The sequence below is a fragment of the Muntiacus reevesi genome, chromosome 2, assembly GCF_963930625.1.
Source record: "Muntiacus reevesi chromosome 2, mMunRee1.1, whole genome shotgun sequence".
In the NCBI taxonomy this organism is placed as follows: domain Eukaryota; kingdom Metazoa; phylum Chordata; class Mammalia; order Artiodactyla; family Cervidae; genus Muntiacus; species Muntiacus reevesi.
This window is the reverse complement of record NC_089250.1, coordinates 258,701,434-258,726,073: the sequence shown is the minus strand read 5'-3', so window position 1 is coordinate 258,726,073 and position 24,640 is coordinate 258,701,434. Positions and strand designations below refer to the sequence as shown.

The 24,640-nt window shown below is 54.0% G+C and overlaps 3 protein-coding genes across 4 annotated transcripts in view; 1 reads left to right on the top strand and 2 right to left on the bottom strand.

Annotated features, from left to right (window-relative positions):
* Nucleotides 1-160: 160 nt before the first annotated feature.
* Nucleotides 161-1,780, top strand: POLR2I (RNA polymerase II subunit I). The gene is made up of 6 exons (XM_065925983.1): nt 161-621; nt 705-759; nt 1,050-1,123; nt 1,210-1,284; nt 1,392-1,443; nt 1,678-1,780. The coding sequence occupies exons 1-6, from the start codon at nt 563-565 to the stop codon at nt 1,738-1,740; spliced, it is 378 nt and encodes a 125-aa protein (XP_065782055.1). The 5' UTR covers nt 161-562; the 3' UTR covers nt 1,741-1,780.
* Nucleotides 1,781-1,829: 49 nt separating this feature from the next.
* Nucleotides 1,830-3,707, bottom strand: OVOL3 (ovo like zinc finger 3). Its single transcript, XM_065925976.1, has 4 exons — nt 3,614-3,707; nt 3,475-3,539; nt 2,531-2,732; nt 1,830-2,038 (listed from the first exon to the last, which is right to left on the bottom strand). Exons 1-4 carry the CDS (start codon nt 3,705-3,707, stop codon nt 1,830-1,832), a joined length of 570 nt encoding a protein of 189 aa, XP_065782048.1.
* Nucleotides 3,708-8,890: 5,183 nt separating this feature from the next.
* WDR62 (WD repeat domain 62) overlaps nt 8,891-24,640 on the bottom strand; it is a 47,754-nt gene continuing 32,004 nt past the window's right edge. For both annotated transcript variants that reach the window (XM_065925788.1, XM_065925787.1), the window contains exons 14-32: nt 24,101-24,168; nt 23,898-24,019; nt 23,089-23,164; nt 21,691-21,802; nt 21,370-21,433; nt 20,532-20,654; nt 18,838-18,971; nt 16,473-16,525; nt 15,050-15,268; nt 13,146-13,273; nt 12,745-12,848; nt 12,281-12,388; nt 11,874-12,008; nt 11,382-11,496; nt 11,144-11,270; nt 11,010-11,061; nt 10,233-10,850; nt 9,282-9,436; nt 8,891-9,187 (exon numbers count right to left, since the gene is read on the bottom strand). In XM_065925788.1, the coding sequence (XP_065781860.1) occupies nt 8,924-9,187; nt 9,282-9,436; nt 10,233-10,850; nt 11,010-11,061; nt 11,144-11,270; nt 11,382-11,496; nt 11,874-12,008; nt 12,281-12,388; nt 12,745-12,848; nt 13,146-13,273; nt 15,050-15,268; nt 16,473-16,525; nt 18,838-18,971; nt 20,532-20,654; nt 21,370-21,433; nt 21,691-21,802; nt 23,089-23,164; nt 23,898-24,019; nt 24,101-24,168 (2,777 nt within the window). In that variant the 3' untranslated portion in view covers nt 8,891-8,923. The remainder of the gene's footprint in view (nt 9,188-9,281; nt 9,437-10,232; nt 10,851-11,009; nt 11,062-11,143; nt 11,271-11,381; nt 11,497-11,873; nt 12,009-12,280; nt 12,389-12,744; nt 12,849-13,145; nt 13,274-15,049; nt 15,269-16,472; nt 16,526-18,837; nt 18,972-20,531; nt 20,655-21,369; nt 21,434-21,690; nt 21,803-23,088; nt 23,165-23,897; nt 24,020-24,100; nt 24,169-24,640) is intronic.

Here is a 24,640-nt window from a genome sequence, read left to right as displayed (position 1 = left end):
GTCAGGAGAGTCCACCAATCGCCGCGTCTCTTCGCCGTCGGCAGGAAGAGGGCTCTCGGGTAGGCTTGAGTAGGCCCAGCCAGTCCTGAGAGGCCTTGCACGGCCTTTCATGGTGCACAGTTCCTCCAATAGCGGCACGGGAAACGGCCTGGCGGGCGAAGGCTGAAGCCGAGAGGAAGGACTGGCAAAAGCTAGCCCAGTCCGCGAAGGGTAAACTCGCGCATGTGCACTGGCCTTCAGCCTGCAAAGAGCTGGGGCGTCTTCATTAATGCTAAGCTCTTCGCGCGTTACGTGACGCATCGTTTTGCTGGCTCTCGTACTACACTATTGTGTGAACTAGGGAAGCACGGCCCAGAAATTGGAAGCAATTATTCTGAGGTATCAAGAGACTGAAGCAAGTAATTAATCAAACCTCAGGGCAGACAGGCGAGCACAAAGCCACCGGGCACCAGTACACGTGCCCGGCTCCGCCCTTAGTTTGGCGAAGCTAGGAGTTCTGACCCTTCCTGCGACCTGTCGCACGGCGGAGCAAGCGCGGAAGCTGGACCGGCAGTGAGTCGCTATGGAACCCGACGGGACCTACGAGCCTGGCTTCGTGGGTATTCGATTCTGCCAGGAATGGTGAGGCCCGGCTACCAGTGTGGAAGGGCAGCAAGTAATGGCCCCAGTACTGACCTCTGATTTCCCTCTTCCCCTCTTCACAGTAATAACATGCTTTACCCCAAGGAGGACAAGGAGAACCGCATTCTGCTCTACGCGGTGAGCACGAGCCCTCAGCGTATGCCGGGACCGGCCCCCTGGTACCCAACGTGGCCCCGCCCTACTCCCGGTGCCGCCCCCACCCCTCCTGGTCTAAACTCCAGAGTATCCCCCAAATGAACTAGACTTTGTTTTGCCCATCCTCGAGGTGATCCTCGATTACACCCCATGACCCCAGTCCCGAGACTCCGTCTCCTAGTCATGCCCTCCGGGGAAGACCCTGCCCTTCCTTCCACTCCCTTCGGGTATCACCCCTTGACCCCCTTCCCGCCGCACACTCCCTCTCGCAGTGCCGAAACTGTGATTACCAGCAGGAAGCCGACAACAGCTGCATCTACGTCAACAAAATCACGCACGAAGTGGAGTGAGTGGCAGGACCGGAGCTCGGGGACGGGTTTGTTGGCTTGGAAGGTCCGACCAAGCATAATTATTCACCCTCGATTCCCTTAGCGAGCTGACCCAGATCATCGCTGACGTGTCCCAGGACCCCACGTTGCCGCGAACCGAAGACCACCCGTGCCAAAAGTGAGTGCGCAGCTGGTATTGGGGAGGGGAGGTGGCTGGCTTATCCTCACCAGACCGAGAAGCGGTGAGGGTAGGGTATGGCAGGCTCTGAGTGACTGTCCCCTCAGGTGCGGCCACAAGGAGGCGGTGTTCTTCCAGTCACACAGTGCTCGGGCCGAGGTGAGTGGCGCGAGCAAAACTTTCTGGGTGATCTTGGTCTGGTCCTTCCCGGGGGGTGGGAATACCTATATTTGGGAAGACCCTGCCCTTCCGGGTTTCCTGAGATGAACCTTTAGCAGTGGGGAAAGCCCTCTATAGTTTGTTCTTTTGGGGTGAGGCTTCTCTGAATGGAGGTTGCGTGTTGTACCCCGCTGTGGGTCGAGAGCCTTCCTAACCATGTATCTTTTCTGCCAGGATGCCATGCGCCTTTACTACGTGTGCACGGCCCCACATTGCGGCCATCGTTGGACCGAGTGACCCTCTCTCTTCCTTGTGTAATAAATGCTGTGTTCTGTGAGTGCCTTTTGTTTATTTCCGTCTCATGGGTTGGACGCCGGGTATACAGTCTAGGCAGTGCGGTGGAGAGCGCGGTGCCGCGCGAAGGCGTCGGGCTGCGAGCTGGTGAAGCCGCAGTCCTCGCACACGTGCAGCTTTTCACGGCGCTCGCGGTAAGCATAGCTGGCCGGCTGCCCGTGCACCTTGGCGAGGTGTGCTTCAAGTGAGCAGCGCTGCGTAAATGCTTTTCCACAAGCTCCACAGCGGAACGGCCGGATCCCTGTGCAGGTGAGCCAGAGGGAGGGCAATGGTCCTCATACCAGAGCCTCCCTACCCTCACTCAACCTCCGTGAGCATCCCCTCCACACACACACACATTCTTGCCCCAAACTCACCAGACCTTGGCCTGCATCTCATCATCTGCTCCCTCTCCACCCAGTGCAAACATGGATCAGACACCTGTGTTCCTACCCTCCTCACTATGATGTTCCCTTTTGCACCCTGCAGTCTGGGACCTGAATCCTGTAACCAGTATCTGTTTTCTCCCCATATCCCTCAGCAGGCCCCCACCTTGGCACTGCCTGACAACTCCTGGCGGGGAGCTGAGGTGCATGGTGTTCCTAGCCCGCTGAGGCCTGAGTCCTGCCCCACAAACACAAGCACCACTTGTGCACTGAACTCAGGTGCTTGGAGTCTCTCGAGTCCCCTGCACCTCCCACCATTTCCTCCCATCTCCCGCCAGCAGCTCCTGCCAGTCCCTGCCACGGCTCACCTGTGTGTGTCCTCATGTGGCGCTTGAGGTCGAAGGCGTCATGGAAGCCCTTGCCACAGCAGTGGCATATGTGGCGGCGAGCAGGGCTGTGGCACTTGAGGTGCCGGGTTAGCATGCGCTGCAACGGGAAGGCCTTGGGGCACAGTGGGCAGCCAAGGGTCCCGGGGCTACTAGGGGTGGCGGTCAGAGTGCCCTGGGAGGGCTGTGGGAGGGACAGGAGGGTTAGGACCCCAACTCCCCTCCCCTGGATGCAATGAAGTGCCTAGAACTGGGAACCATGGAGGTCTGGTAAGGCCGGAGACTGCAGTTTGTGTGAGCAAATCCCATCCCACAAAGCCTTTCCTGGTCACCAGGCCCCCATCTCCCTTCCTTTGTTTTATATTTTTCCATAGTATATACCATCTTCCAACATATTTTTTCCTCTAATTTTATTATCTATACCTGCAACCCCCACCAGATGATAAGCTTCAGAAAGGAATGAGTTTTTGTCTTACTCTTAAACACCCATAGCCTAGAACAGTCCTGGCTTCCAGTAAAAATTGAAATAAAACTCCAGCACATTCACATCCCGCCTAGGGCTTTCCTTTTTCCAGTGTACTCACGGCTGAGTATCTCTTCTGAGAGGCCCCAAGCTCCTCCCCCACCCCCCATCCTGCTCCTGTCACCTTGTCCAACTCTCTGACATAGATCACCATCCATTTTATGGGCTTGAATCTGTTCTGCCCCACTGGGCACAGAAGCCCTGGGGAAACAGTGCTTAGGAGGAGGCCTAACAGTGAGCCCGCTACTCAGAAAGGAAAGGCATTCCTGGCAGAGAGGGCAGTGAGTGGGCAGCTCCTGAGGCTGGGGGGGGTCTGTGGGAGTAAGGGGCAGTCAGGGTCTCTCAAGGCTGAGAGCGGGCAGGGGTGAAACAGCAGGGTCTTGGGCGCCTGCCGCAGACTCACCGCTGCCCAAGAGTCCCCAAGGCCGGAAGTCTGGTGTGCTGGCGGCCCGCCCAGGTTGCTGCAGTCTGAGGAGAGAAACCAGGTGGTCATGCTTTATGTCTCCTCTGCTCCTCACCTCCAGGCCCAGGGAGGGGCCCACCTGGGACATAGGTGTCTCCCCGGAGCTGGTCAGGCAGGTGGTCCCAGTTGGGTGGCTGTGGACGCCGACTCCTGACCAGAAAGGCACGGGGCATCACCTCTGGGAATGGGGCGACAGCTCCACACAAGCGGCTGCTTCCTCTACCTGCGGTCAGACCTCAGGTTCAGGATGACTCTCCCAGATGGGAAGGGAGGGGGAAGCCCCAGAGAAGCCTTGTTCCCGCCATGCAAATTTCCTGACAGGCGCTGGGGACAGACTTAGCCAGCTCTGGTTACCTCTGCCTCGGGGCCTGCCATTCCTCCTGCTTCTCCTCTGCCAGGTTTCCCAGGGCCCTCTCCAGCCTCCAGGGGAAAACAAGCCCTAAGTCCTCCGAGGAGGTCCAGCAGGGCAAGATGGAACCTAGGTGGCTCTTGGGGGTGGGTGGGTGGAGAGAGGAAACAGAGACCCCAGTGAGGCTGAGTGTCTTTCCATAGTACCAGCAGGGCCCAGGACCAGAGGGCCTGTTTGCCAAGCAAATTAGTCACCACCGGACATCCACCAGCCTGCTTGGTTATTCAAATCACAGCAGCTGTATGAGGAATCAGGGGAGGGGGTGACTGTGATTGCTCCAGAGGGTGGAGGGACAGCAGGGTCTACTTAGTAAGATCAAAGTGAGAGTCCATGCCGATCATCATCAAGAAGAAGCTCTACCTTTCTGATCCTCAGAGGATAAAAGCTGATGGTCAGCCAGAAGCACTGTTCTAGTGTAGGGGACATTACGATACTTGGTTGATTCTTAGTCCAGGGGCTTCCCAGGTTGTGCTAGTTGTAAAGAACCTGCCTGCCAATTCAGGAGACACAGGAGACTTGGGTTCAATTCCTGAGTTGGGAAGGTCCCCTGGAGAAGGAAATGGCAACCCACTCCAGTATTCTTGGCTGGAGAATCCCATGGACAGAGGAGCCTGGTGGGCTACAGTCCATGGGGTCACAAAGTTGGACATGACTGAGTGACTGAATGTGCACCTGCACATGCGCACACACATGCAAACACACCAGTCCAGCTCCTAGTAATTGTCTGGGACACCACCCTCCTATTGTTCAGGAACTAAAGGATGGGCCACGTGACACAGCCAGAGGCTCCCAGGACCCTAACCCCAGCACTCTGGCCAGGCTCTGTTCTAGACTGGTCATTGGCTTCTTAGCCAAGGGTTAAGGATTTTGAATATTCCCCTGCAGTTAACTTTTTTTCACTTATTCACCTACATTTTCCTGAGCTCCAACAACAGACCAGGCCTACCTTAGCACTGAAAAAGAAGACATAACCTCATGGGGGAGACACCCAGAATGACCAAGGCTATGGAGCACAGGTAGAGGGACCCAGCTTCAGTGGGGAAAAGCCAGGGGGCTCAGGGAACCCAGGAGAGGCTCCTGATTCAGTCTAAGGGTTCAGGGACGACTTTCCAGGTGTGAAACTTGATGGAAGAAAAGGTCTCCGATAAACAGGGAGGGCTCTCCAGGCAGAGGAACAATCTGTAAAAGGCTTGGTGGTGAAAGAAACAATATTTATTCATTTCTTCACATTCCTGGAGAGTGAGTCCTGCTAATGCATTTGCAGAAACAAGGGAGTTTAGTGCTAGAAGTCTGCGGGCCCAGAGCTTTGCCATTTTATCTCCACGGAACCTGGGCCAAGCCATGTCTCACTGAGCCTCAGTTTCTCCATCTGGAAATGGGACTGATGAGTCTTCCTACCACTGCTTTGTGTTGAAAATCCATGTAGATCACCAGGTGGGAATGCTTTGCCTAGAATCTGGCATGTGACAGTGATAAATGGGGGTTGTTTGAAAGTCTTTTTTTGGCCACATAGCAATCATGATGCAGGATCTTAGTTCCCCAACCAGGGATTGAACTTGCCTCCCCTGCAGTGGGAACTCGGGAGTCGTAACCACTGGACCACAAGGGAAGCCCTGTTTCAAAGTCTTGAAGGTTGGGGTGGCTAGGCAGGCACCTGAGTTTCAATCAGCCCGTGAAATGTGATTTTGGGTGTCTCATCTCTCAATCGCTGGACTTTACGCAGTGTGCCTGGCCCAGGTCTGGGGGCCCAGTATCTAGGACCTGTCGGTTGTGGAGGACCCAGAGGCACTGAAGAATGAGCCAGTGAATGGGTTATGGGAGCCAATTTGTTGTTCTCTGGTGTCTAGTTTTCCATGCCCAACACCAGGTCTCTTGTGATACCTGGTTCCTGAGTTGTTGCTGAAAACACATTAGGGAAGAACTCTGGGCCTGGGGCTCTTTACTTGCCCCCAGTCCCCTTTCTGTCCTGTGTCCTGGAGGCTGACCGGGGTGGAAAGCATCACCTGGACCCCTGTGCCTGCTGGCTTCTGGTAGGGTTTGGTAATGGGGGGCCCCACAGAAGATGGAGCCCCTCTTGCCAGGGTCACAGCTCACCTCAGGGCAGCACCCTCTCCTCTGGGTTCCACTTTGCTCCCTATGCCTTCTGGCCTGAGCAGTGAATAGCTCTCCTCCAGTACCAGCCTAGGGTACTGTACTGGCCCTGAGGTTCCCCTGTCCACTTCTTTACAAATGCTCCCTCTGCTGAACTCTCTTTGAAATATCCCACATGAGCATGCTTCTTGCTGGGACACTGCTGCATGCACACACATTCACCAGCATTGGTTTCTTTTTAAAAAATATTATTTACTTGGCTGTGCTGGGTCTTAGTTGTGGTGCTCTGAATCTTCCAGTTGTGGCATGCAAATTCTTGAGTCGTGGCATGTGGGATCGAACCTTGGGTCCCCCACATTAGCAGTGCAAAGTCTTACCCACTAGACCACCAGGGAAGCTCCAGCAGTGGTTTCTTAACCAGTTGGTTTGTCTAAGGAAAGTCTTGTCCTTCCAGGACTGAAGAGCTCGGCAAAGGTGGAGACTGGCAGACACACTGCCAGCCCACCCTCCTCTTGTGCTGAGAGAACCCAATTTTGTTCAAACAGTAACACGCCCAGGACAGGAGAATGGCTGAATCAAGCGAATTAAAGCCATTTCCATTCCTGTTGCCTGCAACTGCCCTGAAAGGGAAGGGCGTCTAAGAAGGTTTGGCACTTTTCCCCCATGACCTTGGCGGGTGCCCAGCTTCGTGCCTTTGCTCCTAGTTAGGTGAGGGCATATGCTGGGAACCATGGCAGCTGTGTTGCCACCATGAGGGCCTAAGCCAGGGAGTGAAACAGACTCACAGAGGGTGGAATAGAGCAGTAACAGAATCTAGAGTAACAAATGTCCTATAGCTTGGGGCCCCTTAAGCCAGGTGTTTGCTTCCTGGAGTTGAAGACCTTAACTATGATACAAGGTGGAAGGAGGGGTAAAATCCACGAGTGACAGAGGTTCAAGGTGGTCCCCTCGGTGTCCAGTCACCTCACAGATTTTACAGCTTTGGCTGAGCCAGGCCAGGGCGGGGAGAGTGGTCTCCAGTCTTCAGGGGTGGCCTGTGAACCCAGGTATGGAGCCTCCTCACAGAAATGCGGCCCACCTACGTGTCCTGGGCTTCCTGAGGCAGGAAGGAGGAGGGGAATCTTGTGAAATAAGCAACACTGGGCATCTCACAAACACCAAGATCAGGGATTTTATTTAGAGAAAAACCTGTATTGTGAACGTGTCTTGAATTTTTTTTTTTTTTTTTTTAATTTAATTTTGGTTGCACTGGGTCTTTGCTACTGTGCAAGAGCTTTCTCTAATGGTGGCGAGCAGGGGCTACTCTTCATTGTGGTGCATGGGCTTCTCATTGCGGTGGCTTCTTTTTGTCGTGGAGCACAGGTTCTGAGCAAATGGATTTCAGCAGTCACAGCTCAAGGGCTCTTCAGAGCACAGGCTCTGTGGCATGTGGGATCTTCCCAGACTAGGGATGGAACCCTTTCCCCCTGCATTGGCAGGCAGATTCTTAACCACTGGATTATCAGGGAAGTAAAATGACTTAAAACATCAAGGCCCTGCCTGGTGGGACCCACTTTTCCTCCCACCTCCTCTCCTACCATCTCCTTGAGCCCACTCCATTCCAGCCTCCTGGCTTCATTGCTACTCCTTTCATCCTCACCTCTGAGCCTGCCATGGGGCCTCTGCACTGGCAATTCTCTCTGCCTAGATACTTCTACACGGCCTGTGCCCTCTATCAACCCTCTGTTCCAATGTCACCTAAGAAAGGCCTTTAACCAGCACAGTGACTGTGAGATCCCTCCGTTTACCTGCAGATACACAGTTATTGTATTAATTCCTATCTTTTGCTCTCTAGAAGGTGAATGCATGATGCTCTGCTTGTCTTGTTCCCTGCTCTACTCCTAACATGTAGAACAGTGATGAGAGATGGGACCAGGAATTCCTGGGGGCTGGAAAGACTTTTCAACAACTGCGTGATTAGTTCAGTGTTTACAGGAGCAACAGAGGGCCAGGTCCTCAGGCCGAAGGGCCTGGCTCTACCACCAGGCAAGCCTGGGTTTGAGTCTCAGCTCTGTGGGGCCCTAGGCATGACCCTGGATATCTCTCTCAGCCTGTTTCTGGTGAGCCATGATCACATTAGAGCCCAGAGGAACTCACAGGCAAGTGGGGGTTTGGGCCCCACAGAACACGTGATAGGACTGGGCTTCAGGGGAGGCCCTGCTCCTGCTGTGCTTCCTTTTAAAAGACTCAGGACAGTGAGGGCTTTTGTGGTCCCAGTAGTGTCTTCTCAGCAGATACACCAAGTGGCTAGATGCCTGCTGCCTGGGGAGGCTGGTCCCAGAGCTGGAAGCCCATGGGACGTTGGAGCTGGACACAGTCTTGCTGGTGGAGGAATTACTGGCTCCAGCTGCTGGGTGGCCTGGGCTGGATTGTCCAGTAGCTGAGCACGTTTGTCCTTCCTCACTTTCCCCTGCTGCAAGTGGGAACAAAAGCCTGGAGCTCACAGGGTCCATCGTGGGCCTGGCCCAGGGGCCGTGAGACAGTGTTGTGGGGATATGTGAATTGGTGGCCAGCGTCTGGCACACGGTAGTCATAGCGGCTCCAGTGGGTTCGTGGGCAATGGGAGGGGGCAGGGAAGAAGGGCTGGCAGCTCAGTGGGCTGGGGACAGGCGACATGGGAGCCAGGCGCTGGGGTCATCATTCCTGCAGTGCCCAAACAGTCCTGTGTGCCCCACGGCCGGTGAGTTCCCTGGGCTGTCCTCCTCCCCTCTCTCCCCACATCCATCCGAACGGGGCTTTGTGGATGCTCCAGGACAGGCACCAGGCGCCACTTCTGCAAGCGGTCTGTTTATTTGCTTAAAATACCTATTTCCTCAGAAGCACAGGGCTGGGTGGAGAGGCTGCTGGCCCTCAGTCCCCCCGTGCCTTCCTCCTCACGGCCTGCACCAGCAGCTCTGAGTAGTGTTCCAGCAGGGCACGCAAATCTGGGCTGGCCAGGGGGCAGAGGGTAGGCGGGGAGGGGGCACCTGGGCTGGGCGGGGCCTGGGCTGTGGCCACATCCGTCCCCACCAGCCAGTCGCTGGCCTCTAACTGGCTGTGGATCCAGAGGAAAGTGGAGGCCAGCTCAGTCCGTGCTTGCCGCTGTTCGGTGCTCACCTCATCACTGGAGACCATCTGCAAGGGGCGCCCACCTTGTTAGGGGCCATCTGGGCCGGGCAGTGCCAGGGAACCCCTCAGCCCTTTCCCCTGACCCTGGGGCTTGGCTTACCAGGTGGTAAAGGTCCAGGGCTTCCTGGAAGGCACCCTGCAGTCTGTGCACGACAGTCCCCACATTGCTCAGCTCCAGGGGGTCTGGGGGCAGGAAGCTGGCTGGCGCCCTGGGGTCCCCCCAGTGTCCAGGGCAGTCCTGGACGGGACTGGGTGCTTTTGGGGGTGGAAGGGAGGAAATGAGAAAGACACTTCTACTCTCCAGCTGATCTGAAGAGGCCAGGGTGGCTGGGCGATCCCAACTGTTGTCCCCTTTCCTGGGACATTTCCCTCAGTCCCCAAGGCTCCTTTCCCAACCCTCCTGCAGGTCTCTGCTCAAATGCCACCTTCCCCCTGAAACCTTTTCTCATCGTTCATCATCCATCAGCCACTGCATCCACCTGTCACTCCCTAAACCCTTTCTTTCTCTTCCTTCTCTCCACAGCACACCTTGCTTCATGATACACTTAACCCTTTCCTTAGAGATTTAGTCTGGTCAGGGAGGGGGCACAGTCTTGAGGCGCTAGCCTACTGTGTTTCCCTTTTGTTTGCCTGGCAAAGTAATAAAGCCACTCTTTCCCTCTCCTCCATTAAAAAAAATATATATATAGACTGGGGATTTCCCCCAGTTAAGGTGTTAATTTCTGTAGTCTCATTTACCACCAGCTCCCATGGATTGGGAAGATCTTCTGGAGGAGGGCACGGCAACCCACTCCAGTATTCTTGCCTGGAGAATTACATGGACAGAGGAGCCTGGCAGGCATCAGTCCATGGAGTTGCAAAGAGTTGGACACGACTGAAGCACATCCATGTCTCCAGGGCCCAGAACAAAGCCCAGTATATACAAGTACTCACTAACTATGTAAGGAAATGAATGAATGAATGGCACAGCGCCTGTGGCCTTTGGAGCTGAGTCAGCTGTTATATGGGATGAGCTTAGGGGACAATCCCTCATCCTAAGGATGGTACTCACCAGGGGTGGGCTCCCGGAGAGAGGCGATGCTGCCAAGGACCCTAGGCCTGGCTTCTGGAAGCGGGAGACTGTTGGGGACAGGGGTATTGAGGTGCACAGGGGCCAGGAACCTTGGGAGAAAGGCGGACTTGTGAAGCCTTGAGGCGATCCCATCCGCAGGGCTGTGGGCTGGAAAACCATCTGTCGTAACAGTGACATCGCATTCAGTGTCCACAGGCTCCTGGGACCAGACACACGTGGTGGGAGGCTCCAATTGGGGTGGTGGCAACAAGAGCCTGTCACAGATGCTCGACAGGCTGAGTTTCAGGCTGGCGCGGGCCTCATGGTTGCCCCGGGAGGGCAGGGCAGGTTCTCGGCCCTCACCATCAGAAGTGGGTGTCACTGTGGTGGTGACATCCTGGAGCTCCTGGCTCAGGGAGGCCAGCTCCTCCAGGGAAATGCTGCGGGACGTCTTGGCATGGGAACTGGCAGTGGCCTCCATGTGGGAGTGGGTGGTGGGGGTGTGGACACTCTGAGCCAGGCCTGCAGCGGGCAGGGCTGTGGGTGCTGGTGGCTTCTTGTCGGTGGGCAGCACAGAGGAGGCGGGCATGCAGGGCGCCAGGCCCGTGAAGCAGGGGGCTGGAAAGGAAGCAGGGGGCTTGCTCTTACAGCCCAGCTCAGGGCTGACAGACAGGGTCCCCCACCCGGCGTGGTTCATGGTCTGAGTGGCCCCTGGCCATCCCCACCATGGCTCACTGAGCCACCCAGGGCTTTCCACTGGGGGATGGGGACACTCACACAGTGGGGACCACACCTCCAGTGTCTCCTCAGCCTTTCCTCCAGAGATGACCTGCAAACACAGCCTCGCAGTAAAGACAAGGCCTCCCTGCTCCCAAGTCCCGTGTCTCCAGGGAGGTGGCCCCAGTACTCACGTTGGTCCTGACTGGGGAGGTGGAGCCAGCACCCGTTCTTGGGGGCTCGCCCCCGAGGTCCGTGAGCCTGACCTCCGAGGACTTCACGAGGTGCCGGGGCAGCCGGGAAGGGAAGGTGTGGGGGAACCTGTTAGGAAAACAGGTGGCAGTGGGGGCCCTGAGGGTGCTCAGGGGCACACAGCCCCGCCCTGCAGGGAGACGGAGAGTGGTGGGAGTTCACTAGTTCACCCGCTCCTACCTGGATGTCTTCTGAAGGCGGGAGAGGAACTGGGCTGAGATGCTCAGTCGGGGGTTGAAGAAGTCGTCCTCGGTCTCAGGGGCTTTCAGGTTTCTCAGGGATCCGAGGAAGAGCTCTAGGGCAAGACGCCAAGGGAGCCCTCAGAAACCCTCCAGCCAGCCAGCCCTGGGCCCAAGCAGACCCCACAGACCAGCAGACAGATCCTCAGAGACCCTCAATGACAGATAACACTGGGCTTCCCTGCTGGTCCAGGAAAAGATCCCGCATGACACAACTGAGATCCGATACAGTCAAAAATAAAAAGCAGACAACACACACCTCGGGAGCAAATCGAGCAGGCAGTGGATACTGTGCTGCTCAGCCCCTAAGTAAAATGCACGCCCTCCCACCACCCTCGCCAGCCCTGCCAGGGAAAGCCCCACCCTGGGGACGTGCACACTGAGCCCAGCCCTGGCTGCGCCCAGGGAGGTGTCAGAGATGGGCAGGGCTTACCCTCAGGGTGGGCATCAGTAAGCGTCTCGAAGTGGTGGCGGAGGAACTTCTCTTGCTCAGGGGTCTGGGGCAGGGAGCTGTTGGACACGCCTGGCACCTCGGGCCGGGGCAACTCTCCTGCATTCCCTGGGCATCCTGAGCAGAGGGCGTGGGCAGGAGAGAACTGTCAACACATGAGTCACGCAAGAGGCCCTGAGAGAGCCGCCAGCTGCTTAACAATGGAGGAAGCTGAACTCGCCCATCACACACCCTGTGGCCACCAGGCGGGGAAGGCGGGGCTAATGGCTCTGTCTTCTCGGGGAGGGAACTGGGGGTGCAGGACTGATGTACGGCCAGTGGTTACATATCACAGCCAGCACCTGGCCAGGCCCACGCACCACCCTTTGCCGCATGTGGCCGCCGCTTACCTGGTGTGGGGGGAATCGTGTCAAACTGAGGCTCTGGGTCTGGCTGTGGAGGGCAGGAACGGATGGTGGTGACACTGCACTCCAGGTCAGCCTCTGACTCCCCCGAGTCTGGAAGAGAGTGGGTGGGGTCAGGGCCCAAAGCTGGGCCCTGACTGGGTGCGTCAGGTAAGGAGGCTCCAGGTTTCAGGGCTTCAGTTCCCTCATCTGAAGAAAGGGGACCATAGGACCCACACCCTACTTTATGGACCAGCAAGGCTACACTTCAGGGGAGAGGCAGCGCTGGGCTCCCACTGGTGGGCAGCTGGGCTCCAGAAGTCTAGGGTGAAGACAGCAGGGATGATGTCTGTCTCTGTGACAGGCTCTGAGCTTCAGGAAGACGGGGTCACAGTCACTATCAGTGCCCAGAAAGGGGTCCGGCCAGACGAAGAGATGACTGCAAGGTGTCCTGCCGGGTGCTCACTCACCCTCAGGTGGACTCCTGTCCTTTGAGCCGATTGAGGGGACCCGGAGGAAGGGGTCCCCTTGCTGGTCTCCGCCTGCCTCCACCACCGCCTCCGCACAGTACTCGCTGCATGCCGGGGGTGAGGGATGGGTAGGGAGGGTGAAAAATGGCACACTGGTTACTAAGCACCTGGCCCCTACCCAGAAGCCCTGGGCATCTGCACCTGCTCCTGCCGGGAGCACAGCCTTGCCTCTCCTGCCTTCACCAAAGGCGCCCTCCATGCACCTCCTCCTGGAACCAGGGAAAAAGGTGGCAGCCTCACCCCCCTGCCTCCCTCCCTCAGGCCCACTGGGAGAGCGGAGCGCAGTTCTTCCAGGGTGTGCCTACCAGTCGAGGCTTCCTCTCTCCAACTAAGGAACTCACCTGTCCATCCCTGTGACTGTCACCTCTGTCTCCGGGTGGCAGGTGATGAGCTCGCTGGCCTCAGAAGACTCCTGCTGTGGGGGTGACAAGGAAGGGTGCCCGCAGCCGTCCTCCTGGGGACTCTCGGACTGTGGGTGAAGACAGCAGAGCCCTCAGAGGCAGCCGTGACCCCCAGGGCCCATGTGAGCTGCTAGGTGTTCCACCCACACCGATGGTGACAGGAAAGATGGCAGGCCTCACTGTTAGATGCTCCCTGTGAGGCAAGGCCTAGGCGGGGCCGTCATGAGCTCACGCTCTGTGCTGCCCCTCCATTTCATCGGCCCCTTTACAGTAAGGAATAGGTATGGCTCCCACCCTGTAAGGGTCTATTCATATGAAGTTCAAGAACAGGCAAACCAATCCATGGTGACAGAGGTCAGCATGCTGGTTACTTCATTGAGGGTACTGACTGGAAGGGGCAGAGGGATCCTCCAAGATCAAGAGGTAGAAAATGCTCTACATACTTTGACTTAGGGGGTGGATACCTAAGTGTGTACACAGGTATTCAGCAAACTGTGGTTTTATGATCTGTGCACCTAACTGTACTTACATTAAGCCACATAAGAAAACTTACATTGTTGTTGTTAAGCTGCTAAGTCAGGTCCGACTCTCTGTGACCCCATGGACCACAGCCCACCAGGCTCCTCTGTCCTTCACTATCTCCTGGAGCTTGCTCAAACTCAAGTACGTTGAGTCAGTGATGCTATCTAACCATCTCTTCCTCTGTTGCCCCCATTTTCCTCCTGCCTTCAATCTTTCCCAGCATCAGGGTCTTTTCCAACGAGTTGGTTCTTCGCATCAGGTGGCCAAAGCATTGAAGCTTTAGCTTCAGGATCAGACATAAGAAAACTTATATCATAGAGTAAAGAAAATTTTGTTTGGAAAATAATAGAATAAGATCTAAAGTTGTGTCAGCACGTTTTTGGGCCCAGACTGTTTATGGCCCTGGGTAACTGCAAACGCCCTCTGAGGGCTTCTTTTTTTAATAACCATTTTTAACTTAAAAAAAATTTTTTTTATCTCTTGATCTTGTCCCACAGCATGTGAGATCTTAGTTTCCCGATCAGGGGTCAAACCTGTGTCCCCTGCTTTGGAAGTGTGGAGTCTTTTTTAAGATATTGATTTGTTTTTAATTTTATTTATTTGGCTGTGCCGGGTCTTTGCTGCAGCGTGAGAGATACTTAGTTGCAACATGTGGCATTTAGTTCCCTGACCAGGGATTGAACCCTTATCCCTTGCATTGTGAGCTTGAAAGACGTCTTAGCCACTGGACCACCAGGGAAGTCCCCATGACCATTTTAAAAAATGACTTTTTGATATCGTTTTTCTTGGTCATCTGTTTTTTTGGGTTTTTTTTGGAAATGACTGTATCTTTGAAAACCAAAGACCAGAGAATCAAGCCTTGCTGCAAGTTACACAGCCAGGAGTGGGCAGGCCCAGGGCACCACCTGCTCCAATGCCCTTCACTCAGGTACAGGCCTGCCCTGGGGCCCAAGCTCTCACCCCCAAGTGAGCGCCTCCCTGACTCCGGGTCTGCTCTGGGAAGTTCCCCTGTGCGCCAGGCACAGGGCTCATCCTCCTGCTCACTGCCATCTCGTTACCCTCTCACATCCCTGGGGTGGCACCTGCCTGCTAAGTTGCTTCAGTTGTGCCTTACTCTTCGCAATCCTGTGGACTGTAGCCCACCAGGCTCCTCTGTCCAAGGGATTCTCCAGGCAAGAATACTGGAGTGGTTTGACATGCCCTCCTCCTGGAGTGGGATGGTCAACCCTATTTTCAAAATGCGTGCGCGTTGAGGCCCCAGGTCCTCGACCGGCAGTTGTGGTGCATGTGCTGTGGGTGGGGCTGGGGCCAGCAGTCCATACCTCGCTCAGCAGGCCTGCCAGTCTCTGCGACTCCATGGCATCCAGGACAGAATCCTCCAGGCTCTCGGGCTTCATGGGGGTGAAGTAGCAGTCCAGGTCCCTGGCATCCAGGATGCTCTTAAGAGGCTCCTGGTCAGCCCGCTCTGCCCAGCGGCCATGCGGCTGGTAGCTGCGCTTGGCATTGAAGGCTGTGCTGTCTGCTGCATCATCATCTCCTAGCTGAGGGGACAAGGGGACACTCAGGCAGCTGGCCAAGTGCTCGCCAACTCCAGTGAGGGCGAGGAACACTGCACAGACCCTCCTCCAGCCTTGTGGCTTTAAACCTCACTCAGAAGCAACTTGCAGATATCTGTCTCCAGCAGAACCTTGCTATTATTATTTTTTTTGCCACGTCATGTGGCTTGTGGGATTTTAGTTCCCCGACCAGGGATTAAACCTGCACCCCCTGCAGTGCTGGCACAGGAGTCTTAACCACTGGACCGCTCAGGAAGTCCTGAACCTAGCTCTAAACTTCAGAAGTCCTCATGCAACTGCTCCACATCTCCACATAGATGTTTAGCAATCTTTCAAAGCAAATATGTTGAAGACAACAACTGACCCTTCCCCCTAAACCAACTCAACCTAAAGTCTTCCGTCTCAGTGATTCTTCCCAGCTACTTAGGTCCCAAACCTTCAGGTCCTCCTTCATTCCTCTTATTCCATCCCTCACACTTCACATTTCTGCAACTCTGCCACTCAAACACACCCGAGTATGTACACTTCTCTTCTCTGCCGCTTCTCTGATCCTGCTTACCACTGCCTCCTACCAAGACGTGCTTGGCAGATAGTGGAAGGGTGGGTGCTTGAGAACCTGGGCTCTGGAGCCAGCCTTCTAGGGTCAATCCCACCTTCTCTAATTCCTAGCTGTGTAACCCTGGGGAAGTTACTTAACCGCTTTGGGCCTCAGTTTTCTATCTGTGAAATAACAGGGGATATGAAAATCCCAGACATCAATGATGATTAAATAATACATATAAAAGACTCAACAGAACCTGTACAGAGCAAGTGTGCTGTGAATAACTGTTATTGTTGTTTTAGTCGCTAAGTGGTGTCTAACTCTTTGTGACCCCGTGGACTCTAATCCACCAGGTTCTTCTGTCCATGGGATTTCCCAGGCAAGAATACTGGAGTAGGTTGCCATTTCCCTCTCCAGGGGATTTCCCTCTCCAGGGATCAAACCTGTGTCTCCTGCTTGGCAGGTGGATTCTTTACCACTGAGCCACCAGGGTAGGCATGCAGTAAATACCTGTGGCATGAATGAAGGGCTGTCCAAACAGAGACTGAAACCATCATAAGGATTCTCCATGCAAAGTAAAGATATGAAGGGGGAAAGGGCACCGTACTTTGTTAGACTCTAGGTGCCCCGCTCCCCCGGCAGACTCACCAGCCGCTTCGCCCAGAGCGGCAGCTTGCCGTTGGTCAGCAGGCACTGAGGATCTGAAGAGACACAGAACATCCATGAAAAGAGAATAAACAACTCAAGAGATCACCTTCAACATAAAGAGGTAGCTCTCCAGAGACCACACAGGAAATGACACATCCAAAGATGATTGGCCTCACTAGCTATCAGGGAAATGCAAATTTGTTTTAAAGATTTATTTTTTGATGAGGACTATTTTTAAAGTCTTTACTGACTTTGTTAACAATATTGCTTCTGCTGTCTACGTTCAGTTTCTTTTGGGATGTGAGGCACGTGGGACCTTAAGTCCCCAACCAGGGATTGAATCCACATTACCTGCCTTGGAAGGCAAAGTCTTCACCACTGAACTGCTGAGGAAGTCTCATGGGAAATGCAAATTTAAACAATGGGATATGTTTTCCCCATGCACACTAAATCGCTTCAGTCGTGTCCAACTTTTTGTGACCCTATGGACCGTAGCTCCTCTGTCCATGGGATTCTTCAGGCATGAATACTGGAGTGGGTTGCCATTTCCTCCTCCAGGGGATCTTCCTGACCCAGGGATCGAACCCGCATCTCTTATGTCTCTTGCACTGGCAGGGAGGTTCTTTACCACTAGCTTAAGATTGACCAAAATTAAAAGGCTTCAAACTATCAAGTTTTGGCAAAAGTATGGGGAAACAGCAGGCATAATACTGACTGCTGGCTGGGTAGGTCACTGGATTTGGAGGGCCCTTGGGGTTATCTTTTAAAATAAGAAGTGTAAAAAAATAAACAAATAAAATAAAATAAGAAGTGTATTAATCCTGGGATCCAGCAGCGCCTGTCCTTGGGTGGGGGCAGTGGGGGGGGGAGTGGTCAGCACAGCCTTGTTCACAACAGTGTAATGTCAGAAAACACTCAAATGGGGGAAGCGGTTCAAGAAGGGGTATATGCATACATGTAGCTTACTCACTGTGTTGCACAGCAGAAAGTAACACAATGTCATAAAGTAATTATACTCCAATTAAAAAACAAAAGTAAATAAATAAAGCTAAAAAGAAAAAAGAAAATATCTAGGTGTCCCCCTGGAGCACAATCAGTGGTGATGCTACCGGTTAAAAGAGGGAGGCCTCTGCTTTGTAGTCACTGAGATAGTTTTGAGAGAAGAAAAGACACAGAAGAATATCTGCAGTCTGATATAATTTGTAGACATAGATGCTCCCTGTGTATATTTTATGTATATTAATGTTCAGAAAAAGGCCTGAAAGGATCCACACCGAAATCCTAAGAGTGGCCACCTTGGAAGCGACGTTGGACTGGATGTGAGGGTGGTGACAAAGAAAATGAGCTTACTCTCTAGTTTTTTCCCAGGTTGAATTCTCACATGGCTGCTGCCTACCAATCAGCCATCCAGGGGGCCTCTGGCTGTTTCCTCCCTGTTGGCAGAGCCCACCAGCTTCACTAGGAGCTGGCTAGCCACACAGGCTAGCCACCATTCCCAACCTCTCTCACAGCTGAGCAATCATGGCCAACATGACCGGCAAGAAGCCTGCAGGGGCTTCTGGAAAAGAAGCAGCCCCATAAAGGCGATTCCAGGAGGGAATGTCCTCTTCGATCATGTCTCTGATGGCTGGAACTTCAGCAGCCATCTTGCAACATGAGTGCTGAAGCCAAGGCAATATGCAAGGAGGCAGGAATTGATGGAGGGCCTGGCCTCTCATAAAGTCGCTGAGCCACTTCTCTCCCTTCTGCCTGAACAAGAGAATCTGGTTTGTCTTCTGGTTAACATCATCCTGTTTTCCCCCGGGACCGCCCCTTACACTCACCTCTGGCTCTTGATCATGTGGTTCAAGTGGAGCTGACTAAAGCCTCTGCCCTCAGGGACGACCACATGACTCAGGGCTGGCCAATCACAGTGGCTAGATCAGAAATGGGCAGGTGACTTAAAACAGGAACATAGGTCACGAGCAGAGGACTGGAGAAGAGGTGCCCTCTTCTCTACAGTGTTATAACCTTGAGCTGCCAGGGATACTCTGCCCCTTTAACAGGGAGAGTCTGCCTGAGAGCAAAGTCAACACGGAGAAGCGCAGAGCCAAGAGGTGGAGAAATATCTATTGCTTTAATGTCACCTGACTACCAGGATCCAGCTATGCCTGAACCCATATACTCTCAAAGTTTCCATTACAGGAACCAATAAATCCTCTTTCCAAATTAAGCCAGTGACAGTCTAGCTGCTATGACCCTGAAAGAGTCCTGACTGATGTGATTATTGAGTTTCAGTATGTGTCAGGCTGTGAAAACAAAGCAGTGACCAAAACCCAGAAGTGATTCCTCTGCTGAGAGTTCAAAATAGGGCCCCTTTCCCAACCTGGATCCAAGCTCTCCTTGGATGGGGTCTTCAGCAACTCTTCAGATTCACATTCTTCCTCCAGCTCATCCTCTGTCTGCTCTCCAGGGCTCAGGGAGCAAATCTCACTAGGCACGGATGCATATATCTCCTGTCTGAAGACAGGAAAAAGGATGGCAGGAGAGAAACAGGTAAATGGGATGGGAGAGGGGACCTGCCTAGGGCTGGGTCCATAAGAACACACTCTTGGCTTCTGGTCAACATGGGGGTGGGAGATCTCACCTGCTACAACCCCTCTGCTAGAAACACACTGTCACAATAAATGACATGTAACAAAGGCTGGCCTGGAGAAGGAAATGGCAACCCACTCCAGTATTCTTGCCAGGAAAATTCCATGGACAGAGGAGGCTGGTGGGTTACAGTCCATGGGGTCGCAAAAGAGTTGGACATGACTTAGCAACTAAACAACAACAGAAGCTGGGCTCAAAAAATAAGAAACTCTTCAAGGCCCACTGCAATGGAATAGAAAGCAAAGCAGATGGTAGGGCATGAGTCCTGAGCTGCTGGCTTCTGTTCCAGGAAGCAGGGTTAGCAATGAGATTTTAGTTTCCAGGGCCAAAGAGTTGTCCGCTCCGTTGGTGCCTAGATCTGCATCACCTCAAGATGACTGCAGAAAATGAGGCCATGTCAGGCCTGGTTCCCAGGGGGAGGCAATGGCAAAGCTCCAAGACAGAGAGAGAGGACTTCCCTGGTGGCCCAGTGGTTAAGAATCCACCTGCCAATGCAGGGACAGGGGTTCGAGTCTGGGAAGATCCCCTATGCTGTGGGGCAACTAAGCCTGTGCACCACAACTACTGAAGCCCATGCACCAAGAACCTGTGCTCTGCAACAGGAGACGCCACTGCAACAAAGAGCCGTGTGTGCCTCAAGGAAGCGCAGCCTCCATTCACCACAACCAGAGAAAGCCCATACAATGAAGACCCAAAGCAGCCAAAAATAAATAAATGAAAGAAAAAAAAAAAAGACAAAGAGAGACAGGGACAGCTCCAGGGACAGGAGAAAAGAAAATTTAAAACCTCCCACTCCAACTGAAACTTCCAAACCAAAATCCCAAATCAAAGACCAGAACAGGATTTCACTCCAAATAAAACTGGTCTTGGAACTTAAAGACTTAAGAAATAGGTTTAGGAAACTCAGGGATATAAGTGAAAGAACAATTTCCGTTTAAAGATTAAGAAGACATCTCTGCTCCCCTGGACCCTTCTCTGACCTCCTCCCTCCCCACCAAGGGTTGGCTCGGGGGCCTCCTCTAGTCCCCACAGCCCCCTGACGGCTCCTCACCAGAGTGCTCACAGGCTCTCCTAGCACTTTCGCTTTTACACTTCAAAGCCTTTCTTGTGTGTTACTGTAACTTCGTATTCAAAGTCCAGTTCCCAGAGAATACACGCAAAAATACAGCTGATTCAATCCCACTGTATAGCAGAAACTAATGCAACATGGTAAAACAGCTATACCCCAATAAATGAAAACAAAAACCAAAACCCCACAAAGTTCATCTCCTCTTCTAGGCCCTGAGGGCACGAGGGGCAGGGTCTGGGACCCGGGGCAGTCCGGGCCCCGCCTGTGTCTGCAGCCTTACTCCCTATGGGGGCCGGGGCAAGAAGACACCCCTCTGGTGAATGGACAGGCGGGGATGGACAGGAAGCTGCCAGGACCTGGGGTGGCTGCTCCACTTCCCATCCTTCGTGTTCTGCTGCTGCTCCCGGTGGTTGATCTCCAGCAAGTGCTGCTTCATGCAGTTGGTGATCTCAGGGCCCAGGTGCCAGATGAAGACACAGCTGCAGAGGCCAAGGAGAGATGTGGGAGGAGGAAGAATGGTGAATACAGAAGTCGTCCGACCCTGGAACCACCTGGGTCACCACAGCCAAGACCCTACTCCCTGGCCCGGAAAATAACGCCCATCAGCTCAGGGCAGGTCTACACCCTGGTGGGGTCCAGGGCTCCCTAGTAAACCAAGACTGCTCTAAAGACCTCAAGACCCACGGAAGATAGCCACGAGGGAGGGTAGTAAATCGGACAGAGTGCAAAAGGGATGTCCTAGGATACCAACCAGGTGCTGAGGAACTGACATATGTCATCTCATTTGACTCTCACCATATGATTCTCAAGGTAGATGGGGTCATCTCTCTCTCTTTTTTTGGCCCCACCATGTAGCATTCGGGATATTAGTTCTCTGAATAGGGGTCGAACCCCCTGCGCCCTGCCATGGAAGCTTGAAGTCTTAACCACTGGACCACCAGGGAAGTCTCGGGCTCGTCTCTCTGTTACAGAGGTTCAGAAAGGGGAAATGACCAGCTCAGGGTCACAAGTAAGCGGCAGATCTAGATGTGAACTTAGGGCTTGGCACACTGTCCGGTGAGAGTGAGCTGGCATGCTCAGAGTTCCAGCTGTGGGCACCAGGCTCTAGTGTCTGAGCCCTGGCTCTCCCCATACGATAGGTCTCACCCACTCCCAGAGGGGGGCCCTGCTGGGCAGCCTCCAGGCCTTTCCCACCTGTCTCCGGACACGGTGATCAAGTGACGGCAATCATAGGTGAACTTCATGCCGGTGACAATTTCTGCAAGTAGAGTGGAAAAGCTGCATTGGTCTTTTTCATTTATTTATTTGACTGCACTGGGTCTTAACTGCAGTATGTGGGATCTTTAATCTTCATTGTGGGATCTAGCTCCCTGACCAGGGATTGAACCCAGGCCCTCAGCATTGGGAGTAGGGAGTCTTTACTGGACCACCAAGGAAGGTCTGCACTGGCCTTCTGAGCTAGAAGGCTGGATGAGGGCAGGTGGGAAGGGGTCCCAAGCAGAGAGGCACACCCACCTGAATGGCCAAACATCTTGGCAACACACTCGCCTGAGTAGAAGTCAATCACTGAGATGCTTTTGTCAGAGCAGCTTGTGGCCAGGAAGGTGCCGGAGGGGTCCACGTGGACCTGCCGAGAAGAGCGCCCACATGACACTGGGGTGGCCTCCTTCTTCCCAGAGGCGGGGGTCAATATCACAGCCCCGCTGACCAAGGTCCCCCTTGTGCTGGGCGCTAGGTATGTGGACTCATCCCAGGTTAGCCTCACGACATACCCCATGGTAGGTAGAAGCTCCTGTCCCTATTTCACAGGTAAAGAAATTAACCACCACCACAACGGTACTAATGGCGGCCAGGCCCTGTGCTAAGTACTGTACCTATGTGGATTTATTTCCCCCACAGACCCCTGTGATAGAGGCTTAAAAAAATTTTTTTTTAAATCCTAATTAAATTTGTTACAATATTGCTTCTGTTTCATGTTTTGGTTTTTTGACCAAGAGACATGTAGGATCTTCGCTCTCAAACCAGGGATTGAACCTGCACTGGAAGGCGCAGTCTTAGCTGTTGGACCTTTGGAGAGGTTCCTGTAGAGCCTATTTTTATTTGCATTTTAGAGATGATGAAACAGGATTGAGAGGAGATGACATTTGCCCAAGGTCACAGACAGCCTGAGGCAGAACTTTAAGAGGATCTGACTCTGGAGCGTTGTAACAACTCCCCTAGTTCAGAGACACTTGAGAAGGTTCCCACCTCATCCTAGATGACACAGGCAGGGGGTGAAATTTGAAGAGGGACCCCAGACCTCTCTGATTCTTCCCATCACACTCTATTGCCACTCAAATGGAAACCACTTAAATGTCCCCGCTTGGGGAAAGTCAAAGAAAGTGGCTCAGTTGTGTCTAACTCTTTATGACCCCATGGACTATAGAATCCATGGTATTCTCCAGGCCAGAATACTGAAGTAGGTAACCATTCCCTTCTCCAGGGGATCTTCCCAACCCAGGGGTTGAACCCAGGTCTCCCGCATTGCAGGAGGATTCTTTACCAGCTGAACCACCAGGGAAGACCAAGAATACTGGAGTGGGTAGCCAATCCCTTCTCCAATGGATCTTCCCAAGCCAGGAATCAAAGCAGGGTCTCCAGTATGCAGGCAGATTATTTACCAGCTGAGCTACCAGGGACGCCCCCCATTTGGGGAAGGGTTCAATAAATAAATGAAGAGCTCTAGGGGCCACTCTTGGCTCCCAAGCATCCTTAGTCAGCCAGGCCTGAGTGGATGCTGGCCAGTATGTGATCCTTTGATTCCATGCCAAGGAGGACTCGTATTTCAGATGGCCCAACAGGGCGGGCAGCAGACAGAGGGGCCTTGGGTGTGTGTGTCTGGGTGTGGTTTCAGCCAGGGCCCCAGTTCCTCACCTTCAGCAGGGACCCATCGTCACCCTGGGAGCCCTTGTAGCACTTCTTCTGCTTCCCGTTCAGGGTGTTGTAGACTCTGGAAGGTGAGGGCAGGAGTGGCTAACGTGGCCCCACCCACAACCCTTCTTGCTCCAACCTTACCTGCTGCCCTCCTCTCCCTGGGAAGCCCCCAGTACCTCTTTTCCTCTGCTGCCTGGATTGAAACCTTGTATCAGGAAATGGGACCCTGTCTCAGGCTGAGGTCACAGAGGTTATGTCTGGCAGCCAATTTGAATAAGCAAATATAGAAGATGGAGAATCTCTTTGGACACGCTCATTCTTCTACATCCTTCCCAGTCTAAGCTCAGATATCCCTTCCGGTGAGCCCTGCTTGAGCCCCAGGTGGGGTGGATGTCCTCCCAGGTGCCCCCAAAGCCTCTGGGCTGTTCTCATCCCAGCCCTGACCGCTCCATGCTGTTATTATCTGTCTGTCCTCCCCTGCACTCCATGGAGGCAGGGTTAGGGACTCCCTCTCTCTTCCCCGCAGACAGGTACTCAAGAAACGAGGCTGAATGATTTATAAGCCATGTCAGCACCTCTTGGTTACCCCACGCAGGCTCCTGAGAGCCAGGGAACCCGCTGTTGACCTGGAGACAAGGCCTGGGTGAGCCCAGCTCCTAACAAACACCTACTGGGTCCCTCCACTCCACTCAGCTTCTCAGGGACTGATGGGCAGGGGAGGAAAGCTCATGAGAAGACAGACCCACACAGGCCCTGCTCAGAGACCCGCTGAGGCCAGGCCGACCAAGCCGCCCAGGGCAGCTCCTCACCTCACATTGCGGTCCTGGCAGGCCACGGCCACGTACTTCTGGGTAATGTCGATGTCCATGTCATACAAGGTAGTCTTCTCAGCCACGTGGTGGGTACGGACAAAGTGCAGTCCATCCGAGGCCTGGCAGGGCAGATGGGGTTTTCAGAGGACACCCCCAAGGAGCCCCCACATCCAGCCCCCAAGGAGGCCACCCCACTCTACCCGCTGGGCACTGCGGAAGTAGATGCTCTTGTCGGCGCCACAGCTGATCATCTGGATGTCTCTGTTGCCTGGAGGAGGAGGCCATCATGAGGGAGGGCTGGGCCCCTATGAGCCCGACTAGGGCTAGGGATCCTAGCTAGGGAACCCTATCATAAGGGAACTCTGCTGGGCATCACAGAGGGCTTCCTGGAAGAGATGATGGGAGTGCTGGCAGGTGGGAGGACTCTGTAAGCTATGAGCCATTTGCATGAAGGGGTATGAACGGTGCAGTGGGCAAGGCAGGCCTCTGCGGAGCGAAAGCATACAGGGAAACAGGCCAGGGTATAGCAGGGGCACCAGGCTTAATCTGGGATTCGGAAAAGTGACTCAGGCCACAGAGCGGAGATGTGACTGAAGCAGGCAGCAAGAGGAGACAGGCAGACTGCTGGGAGGCTCATGCCATCAAGGACGATCAGAGGGGCTTCCCCGGTGGCCCAGCGGATAAGAATCTGCCTGCCAAGGCAGGAGACACGTGTTTGATCCCTGGTCCAGGAGATTTCA

Excerpts from the sequence above, each read along its gene's own strand:
- OVOL3 (XM_065925976.1), bottom strand. The coding sequence starts at position 3,707 with ATGCCCCGTGCCTTTCTGGTCAGGAGTCGGCGTCCACAGCCACCCAAC. Across the intron at positions 3,540-3,613 it reads GGGAGACACCTATGTCCCAG|ACTGCAGCAACCTGGGCGGG; the intron begins GTGGGCCCCTCC and ends TTCTCTCCTCAG. Across the intron at positions 2,733-3,474 it reads TTGGGGACTCTTGGGCAGCG|CCCTCCCAGGGCACTCTGAC; the intron begins GTGAGTCTGCGG and ends TCCCTCCCACAG.
- POLR2I (XM_065925983.1), top strand. The coding sequence starts at position 563 with ATGGAACCCGACGGGACCTACGAGCCTGGCTTCGTGGGTATTCGATTC. Across the intron at positions 622-704 it reads ATTCGATTCTGCCAGGAATG|TAATAACATGCTTTACCCCA; the intron begins GTGAGGCCCGGC and ends CCCTCTTCACAG. Across the intron at positions 1,285-1,391 it reads GAAGACCACCCGTGCCAAAA|GTGCGGCCACAAGGAGGCGG; the intron begins GTGAGTGCGCAG and ends CTGTCCCCTCAG.